This window comes from Mizuhopecten yessoensis, unplaced genomic scaffold (assembly GCF_002113885.1).
Source record: "Mizuhopecten yessoensis strain PY_sf001 unplaced genomic scaffold, ASM211388v2 scaffold6759, whole genome shotgun sequence".
Classification (NCBI taxonomy): domain Eukaryota; kingdom Metazoa; phylum Mollusca; class Bivalvia; order Pectinida; family Pectinidae; genus Mizuhopecten; species Mizuhopecten yessoensis.
Window position 1 is genome coordinate 17,297 of NW_018406710.1, and position 9,386 is coordinate 26,682.

Here is a 9,386-nt window from a genome sequence, read left to right on the forward strand (position 1 = left end):
CACAAATTTTACAATCACAGCATCAACAGAATGTCCAATATACGGGCTGCAAAACCTATAATAACTTGACAGGGGTGCTTACTCTAAGTCCTTTTGGTTTATTGCTCTGGTTTATAGAAGGCGGAATACTCCAAGCCAAAACACTCTTGAGTGGAACTCTTCTTTTCGATTATAACTGATGCAGTGGCACCCTTTACCTTAAGTTGTTTTCTGCACACTATAGCCTTTTGTTCATTTGGACTTGTCGATGATACTTAAGGTCAAAAGATGTATTTCCATGTCTGAAGAGTTCCGAAATATGTGCAGACGTTAGCAAAGTGAAAAATTTACAGCTTAAACAGATAATTGTTTGGCACTAGCAAGATATTCTGGCTGTTAATGCTTAGAATGAGGGTTGGGCGTTCAGAGTGATCTGTTTTACATACGTACCACCTTCTGTTTGCTGTAACTTCCGATGCTGGTATTTTCTAAAATCAAAAAAACAATTCGTTAGAACTTTACACGTGACTTTTAATTGAACAAAAATGATCTTTTTAGGTTTTCTTTTTTATTGTTGCATAACACATATCGTTGAATAATTAATTCATTAGGTAAAGTTTTTACCTTTTTTGACAGTATAAAAATATTTTGTGATTAAATGTACCATTTTTTATCTGCTTACTATCTAGCATAATTATATTGGTACACAACAAACAGCAACCATAACAATCAATAAAAATAAAAAAATAATAATGATAATGCCTGTTCATAGAATAAGTGATTGTATTCTTTTACTATTTGAAAGTTGTACTAAATGTGTTTTAACGTATATATGCACATGTATATTACTCTATTACACTAAAACTGACTGATATTCTTAAATGTAGTAAGTATTGAAAAAGTTATCTGAATTTTACTGTGTATATTCCTAGGTCACTTGAGCAAAATGCATTCGTGTTATTTGAAGCGGTCTGCAAAGTGTCATATTGGGAAATGTAAAAAAAAAATGGCGGCGTAACCAGATCAAGTGACAGCACGTGATAGGAAAGCTTCTTAAGTTTGGCTTGCTCATTTAACGAATACAAATATAAGACAACGACGTTTTTTCCTTCGACAATTTGGAAATATGTAACATCAAAGTTTTACTTTGTGCGTATTAAACTGACTTGTCCCTACGGTTCTTCGTTGAACAGGTAAACAATACAAATCACTCACTCTGTCATAGAGTGACAAAGGGACCAGTCGGTCTTAATATGTTCCGACACGTTTGATACGTACATTGTTTGTGTATAAAGTAAATCTTTGACAAAAGACAACGGCATTTGATAAAACACGGGACTGTGTTTTAAACGGTTCTGCGGTTTGTTCTCAGTTCCCCTACTTTTTAAAATAGCATGGGGAGGAGAATGTTGTTAGAAGGATTATAGTCTGTTTCTGAGTAGTACTGGCAGTATTTACCTGTGTGTTTACCTGTGGTTAACCCTTCTATCTAAGATGGTATTCTATCTAAGCTGGAAACTTATTTAATAATACATCATATAAGATTTCAGATTTTTTAATAACAAAAGTTAAAATTTATTATATCTAAATATTAATTATATATATACAAATTTATATATGAAATATATCCATTCTGTAGTCCTTGTGCTGCTGAGGTTATTTTATTTTGAAATAATTTTGTACTTTTTAACATATTATCAAAATAGTAATGTAAATAGTTATAAAATCAAATTTTTCACTATTAGTGTATTATTTAATAAGATGATTAAATACCTAGTAAGAATGGTTATGTGTGACTGTGGTGTTTAACAGTTGATAATTAAACTTAAAAAAAAGGAATAAAACTAAATCCCTAGATGTTAGAAGTATATTATAACTATCATAAAAATCATTAAATATCTATAGTTATCCACGCTATCATTTCCAACCTGGTGAGCTAGAAGTGATCACCAGCCAATGCTAATTAGTGAGATAATGATGAGTTTTACCATTATCTAAGCACACCTTGAGAACCGGACGATGGATGTTATGGAGTACGCGGTCGCAGCATCACATCTCTTATATCTGGGATAGATTACAACAAAAATGTGACACTTGACTGTCGGACTGTAGTGCATATTTAAGATAATAACATTTTTTTTCTTGACTTTTAAATATTATGACGCAACAATCCCACATATTTTGAATTTCGGCATCATTTGTTCGTGTTTAAATAATGAATTAAATTACTATTGCCAATTGGATGGTAAAACAATTAATAAATATCATTTAAAATGATAAAATTTCATATCTTATCTACAAAGCGTAGCTGTACTGTACACGTGTACAGGTATTTGATGACATGATTCCATGGAAAATAAATCAATATGCATGTTATTAAAACATCAATAAAATGTTCAATTGATTTGAAAAATATTTCATTACTTTAATAATTAAGGAAAAACATCACAGGCCTAAATGTTTTGACCCTAGAAACACCTGTAGCAGTTTTGAGGAACTTGATCAACCATGTTTTTCATTATTTTTAGCACTCTCCCAAACAGCAAAAGGAGGACCACTTTCACAAGATTTATTTTTGGACATAACATCACGGAATCAACAAATGTATTCAACAGTTGGTCCTCATATGGGAAAGTGATGAAAGTGGTTTGTTCAAGTCGGGGAAACGCTATATCATAGATATAGAGAATATGGCTATACTTACACTATTACATGTATATTAACAATATCTAATATCTAAGCAGTTCAAAAGTTCATATTCAATTGGTTTGATATCTATTCCGTGCATTATTAACTTTTTTCAATTATTCATAATTGCCGACTTGGGGAAATATGGGCAGTTTTCTGCCATAGCTCCTTAAGTACATATCTTAGCTTGTCTTGTATTTGGTGGCTTGAAAAGTGTAATGTAAATGAAATGTTATGAATAAGTATTCAACTCTTACTGTTTAGTTGGTGTTATATCTGTAGTGTACATCAAGTATGTAATGATTGTATCATGTGTTTATGCAGAAATGAATTTTGAATTCTTAACATAAAACTTGATAAACAGACAATCAAGTGTTTATTATTCTATTTCACCAATTTCTTACCCCTCAAAATTTATTAAACTTATAATATATGTATATAAAAAAAACCTTACATATCACATACACAGAACACATTTTAGTCAGACAGGTAACTTTCACACAATTAAGTTACCTGTGGGTCAAGTATGAAACAGACTATTATTGGTTTGCCATTATCTTCCTATATCAACACTTTTATATGTTCTCTAAAAAGTGGGGGAACTGAGAACACCCCTTTTAAAAAATCGAGTCATGTAAATATTTAAAATATAACCAGCAATGTCATTTCACGATCGATTAACTTTCTGTCCTAAATCATAACAGATCTAGTCTAGCTTCCCGTGTTTATGGAGTGTATGTGTCCCAGTTGCTTCCCAACTCTAGAACATATTCTAACTGAGTTTATCTATGAAGGATGAACTACTACAGAGCGAGATGTCAATCGGCTTTCAATCTTAGTCACCTTGGTCTGAGATTTTAGAGTGTCTATGATGATTGAAAACTTATTCACATTGGTCTCATGTTTTTAGCTTCACACATTATTTCTGTGATTTGACCCTACCGATTTAATTTAAATACTTTAATAAAGGGATACTATTGTCGTGTAATGAATATAAGTTAATGGACAATTCCACTGATCAGTGATTGCTTCAAATCTTTATGGTACTTGCGTTATAAATTCCATATCTGTCTTTGAAACATAAGTCTTCCCATTACCCAACGCCATTTTCCAATCCTGACATGTAATTCCATGTGTTGTTGGAGCTTTGCAGTACCAATCTAAATCATAGTTCTGTTGAGTTAAATTACACATATTGGTTGGTTGGGTCATAGGTTGTGGACCACACTGGGTAAGTTCAGATGGTCCGTGACTTGTTTTATTGAACATGCCGCTTAATGTATAAACTGAACCCAAGTTTTTGACCATCGAATGGAGAATCAAAATGTTCATTTCGCGCGGTATTGCAATAGAAACATAGAGTTTTGGACGACCCTTCCATGGAAGCAGGACACTTCCGGTGTAGGTGCCATTTCCGTTATCTATGACGTCCCCGGCCACATTGGCTTTGATTGAATTGTCTCGGAGCCACACCCGTAGAACGTCACCCCCGGAAGTTTTCCGTCTTCCAAGTTGATCCCGTAGTGTGATGAGCACTCTAGCTCGTTCACCTACTGCGTACTTCCGATTCTTCACAAGATGAACAGATGAATTTACTTTACTCGCTACGGTAGTGACGTCATATATTACTTCACTTCCTAACAAGAGCGCCGAGTACGGATTGTCCAAATCTTCTCTTGATTTGTCTATTCGCCTGTGTGCCGTTTTCCATAGCTTTTCCTTGTTCCTTTAAAACATAATAACATTGTTTTAAAAATACCTTCTACATGGTTTTAAGGTTCGTGAATTCCTCCACGGAAATCTGCTTCTTGAAATCCACTTGGTATTGAGGCTAGTTGTCACTTGAAAAGTACGGTATTCAGTTGACTTTTTATGAATGAAGCAATATATAACATAACAGTGTAGATGATATATAGTTTATCACAAAATAATTCTCATCGCTCGCATATGCCGAAAACCTCGAGGCCACTGCAGGTGTCCCCTCCATATCTATTCACGCTCCCTTAATGAGAAAATTGTTTTCACGACAAACCCTGAACACACACCGTGGTAATCTATAAATCTCACATCGGTAAAATTGTGGATACACCTGTCGCGTGTCAGAGGACATATGCCTACTTACCATAAAATAGTGATACCAAGAAGCAGGAAGGTTGCTATTACTGCAAAACATTTCTTCATTGTTGTATTGGATATATATGGACATAAACACACCAAGCGATTCATTTAGTCTGTTTCACGTGTCCGTCAACCCTATTAAAAAATAATCGATTTGAAAAATCAATAATATCTATTAACGTATCTAAACATTGCATTGATTTCATGTCAATATATGCAAAAACCGATTTTCTCTGATACATGTAAGCGCTACATATAGTGTAACCGAATACTCGAATGTTTCGCTTCTCCTATTGGGAGCCTCATGTTTCCCTTCCTTTAACCGACAAATCATCTAAAGATGCGACCAAAATAGGATAGTTTCATGAAAAATGCAGTGTTCAGACTGACATGTGTGGAAAACAAAGAAATGCCGCCAGCACCATAAAAAAACCTAGATAGACTTTAAAAACGAAGCCAGACTAACATGCGAGATTATTCGATAATATAAAGAGTACACACTAGCATGAGCAAGCATGTTTTAACGTTTGACAATCAAAAACATTTAAATAACAGTATTACCGCATATGATTTCGTTATAGAACACTGAAATTCCTATCCTTTGTGCCGGCGTTAACGCGCCTGCTTTTACGACAATACACAAAGGTGTCTTTTACGTGCAGGTTGGACCTTCCCACACGGGACACCATTTATTTATGATAGTTTTTACCTGTATTTTTAACAAATGTGTAACCTCTAATTTGCTGTTACGTGTAAAGGATTGTTCCTTATTATGTGGGTTCTTTCATGCGTAGAATGCTTGGGTACTTCGTTATTGACGTCTCACCTGCCGCTCTAAACGTAGATATAGCCGACACATCAACAGAAACACCACTAACTGGAAGAAGAATCCTGCCAGGAGAGGGTATCGTGTCTTATTGAATTTGAGTTGATTGTCTTCGAAAAGTAAAAGAAGGGAATGTTTTTTCAACCTTAATGGAACCACAGTTACAAATCTTGATGGAAATTATTTACAACGTACATTTGTAGCTACATACACCATTTCTAGCTTTGACGAGGATATAAAGACGTTATCAAAGCATAAATCGGCAAGGAACAATACGTCAGTCAAAGGGATAAGCAAGCGTTTGAGAGGACAGGGAATACTTGCAGTAAGTATAGTCTTACCCATATTCCTGAAAATATATTGCAGATTGCTAGCGAAAGAATGTCAATAGCTTAGATTAAAATGAACAACTGATAAATGAAATACCAGCACGAATTCTACAATCAACTGAAGGCAGCGATNGGGGGGTTGTTTTCAATAAAAATAATTCACTTTTATTAACAGCAATATATCTCTGAGTAAAATATGTGTCCTTGATAAGGTTCTAAAGTGCAGCTACTGACAATGACATTTGTAAACATCTCGATTTATAAATATATTATTTTATAAGTAAAATTATGGTATTATCTACCCTACTACTGATACTATTTTGATTAAATAAACCGAAAATGAAGGTTTCATTGTTAAAACCAAATGGGATTAACAATGCATCAAGAAGGAACTCAAAATTTTGTAAAAAGTCTTGTACTTTCTCACATTCCCATAGTGTGTGAATTATTGTCTCTATTTCAGTCTTACATTGAAAACAAAGAGCACTATCGGTAAGAGCTGCTTTAACGAGATAAGAGTTTGTTGTTAAAATGTGTTGATTTATTCTGTATTGAAGCCATTGTAATTTTAAATTTCTAGTTACTGTAAAAGGAATCATATATATCAATTTCCATGTGTCATCATCGAATTCAAACAATTTATTCCATTTGTTTTTCCCAGTGGATATGGTTATTTTGGCACAAAAACTTATAAAAATCTTGAGTTCCTTTTTTATGTCTCATAAATATTTCTAAATTTAAGGGTATGTATGGATAACTAATCAAAGTATTTAAAGTATCATCATTGGACATGTAGTTTTTTTATAGTATTAGTAATACCTTGATATGTAAGAAAGTTAGTTTTTACATCAAATTTTTGTGATGAATTCTATAAAACTATAGAAAATACCAGAGTTATTATTTTTTAATAAGTCATTTATAATTATAACACCCTTTTCAAACCATTGCTTATAGAATTAACACTTGACTCCTACTGTAAAATATTTCTTATACCAAATAGGTATTTTCAATCTACTTTTCATCTCTCTTATACAATCTTCTTTATCAGCTATTTTTCTCCATGATTGGAACACATCTGTCTAAAAGAGGTTTTTACAATTGCCTTGAATAATCGATAAGTATTCTGAACCACAATTAAATAAAATTTCCTTCTTAACATATTTTTTAAATAACACTTGCCATTTACCCCCTGATGTAAGCAACCTACGTATCCAAGTAAGTTTCAAGGCTTCAATAAAAGACTTGATGTGTATCATTTTAAGACCCCCTTCCTGATAGCTTTTGATGATTATTTCCCGTTTTGTTTTATCTACTTTACTTTTCAATAAGAAATTTTAAAATTCTGAATTTAATTTTTTAATTAAATTTTCATCTGGATTTGATAAGGAGATAAATAGATGATTAAATTGGGATATTAATAAAGATTTAATTATTTGTATTCTTCTTATTGGTGTTAATATTCGTCTACTCCAATTCTTAATTATTGACTTAAGTTTCACTAATCTTTTATCATAGTTTAATTTAGGGATTTGATATAAATCTACATGAGATTCTATACCTAGTACCATACATTTTTGACTTCCCCATTGCAGGTTCCATTCCGGATAATAAATCTCATCACTGTACTTTTTACTGCCTATCTATATATCTTGTGTTTTACTTTTATTTATTTTAAGACAAGAATTTTTTGCAAATAAATTAAGCTCTTTTATTGATTCTTTTAATGCTTGTTTCGTTCCATCTAAAATGAGAGAGGTATCATCTGCATATTGTGAGAGAAGTAAGTAGTGGAGAGTTGTCTATATTTATACCCCTAATATAATTATTATTTCTAAGTCTAATTGCAAGTATTCCTGAACACAAAATAAAAATGTATGGAGCTATCGGATTAATGTTTTCTTGCTATCCCCACATTCATTGTCCGTTCCAAATGTCCAGTTTGACCACTCGAATTGCTCGGGAAAGCCTAGTCTCGTTCAACCAGACTCTTGTTGCCTGCGCAAGCTACGCCGAATAGAGAGTCTGGTCAAACCCAGTGCTTTCGTTTTGTGACATCATAACGAGGCCTACCGAAATTCTGGTAATTTTTTTCATTGGTCAAAGGTTGACAAACCCTTTTTACTTTTGAAGTCGGAATTTGAGTGGCCCAAAAGTACAATAAATATTTTAATTCATTAAAAAATTACCTGTATATGCATTCCTGAAGTAGCCATGTTTTCACTATTAACGAGAAAAATGTAAGAAAATGCTTCATAAAGAATGATTTCATGTATTTTCATTGGATATTTTACAATAATTCATGAATCTAACAAGGCTATTGATACAAGTCAAGCCAGATTACCTGAGTGAGAACTTGAAGGTGTTTTAAATGGTGTACAGGTAAAATCTCACTTGCTTTGCATCTTTTTTCCAACTTCAGTCAGCCGTGTTGGCTTTGTGTTTAGTTATGATTTATATTCAATGGAAATATATGGCATCATTCTGGAGATTTGACACATTTTCTTACATTGTTCTCGATAAAAGTGAATACACGGGTACTTCAGGAATGCATGTATAGGTAATGTTTTTCATTAATTTCATTATTCATTGAAATGTTTAATGGCGTTGACATACAGTGTAACGTCAGGAAACGAAAGTAAAAACACTGCCCTCTGGTGATGGTAATTTTAAAGTACTGTGTTTGACCAGACCCTTGAAGTACAAATAATCAAGCGTCTGGTTGAACGAGACTAGGGAAAGCCCTGTTACAAATAGCACCGACAACGTCACGTGACAGTTTTGAAACGAGGCAGTAAACACAGGTGGTCTGGCCGAGGTGCAAAATTTCTAAAGGGGCCTTAAGAGAAGGGCTGTCGGACAACTTATGAACAACTATGAACCCAATGAATATGATTTAAAGTCCGTGTTGAAACTTATCGAAACCCTTAGAAGTAAGTATTCATCATCAGAAATTAATTGCACACATGCTAATATTCAAATGTACAAATACTTGTTTGCATTTTGCCTTTACAATCCTTCTCCTACCATAGGGATTAGGGGATTTTATCCTTTTTTAGTCTGGAACATCACTGGGCCAAGGGGACTACATTTTTGTATAAACGGACGGTGTGGCCCCTTTGGATGTAGAGTTACGGGGCCCAAAATGGGAATTGGAGGTTTGAATATTTACAATCCTTCTTCATCAGTATTGTACCAGATTTTATGTATTACGAATAACTTCCCATGGTTGCTTTAGTATCCAGTTGGGCGACACAGGCCCTCTGGGCCTCTTGTTTTATAAAGAATCCTGCCGAATTTAAGCATCTCATATTGATATGAAATATAAGCATCTCGGAATAATGAAAATATGAATATATTCAAAATTAATAGATTTTTTACGATGAATTATCTCCTTTTTTATCATACCTTGGAACCATATAGAATACTAAAGTGATACCTTAGTATCC

General features: G+C 33.4%; 1 protein-coding gene across 1 annotated transcript; it reads right to left on the reverse strand.

The window, feature by feature from the left end:
• Positions 1-3,705: 3,705 nt before the first annotated feature.
• Positions 3,706-4,855, reverse strand: LOC110452585 (NXPE family member 2-like). The gene is made up of 2 exons (XM_021501216.1): positions 4,790-4,855; positions 3,706-4,393 (listed from the first exon to the last, which is right to left on the reverse strand). The coding sequence occupies exons 1-2, from the start codon at positions 4,846-4,848 to the stop codon at positions 3,706-3,708; spliced, it is 747 nt and encodes a 248-aa protein (XP_021356891.1). The 5' UTR covers positions 4,849-4,855.
• Positions 4,856-9,386: the final 4,531 nt, after the last annotated feature.

Coding starts and splice junctions, on each gene's coding strand:
- LOC110452585 (XM_021501216.1), bottom strand. CDS start 4,848: ATGAAGAAATGTTTTGCAGTAATAGCAACCTTCCTGCTTCTTGGTATC. Junction 4,394..4,789: donor CTTGGTATCACTATTTTATG/GTAAGTAGGCAT, acceptor TATGTTTTAAAG/GAACAAGGAAAAGCTATGGA.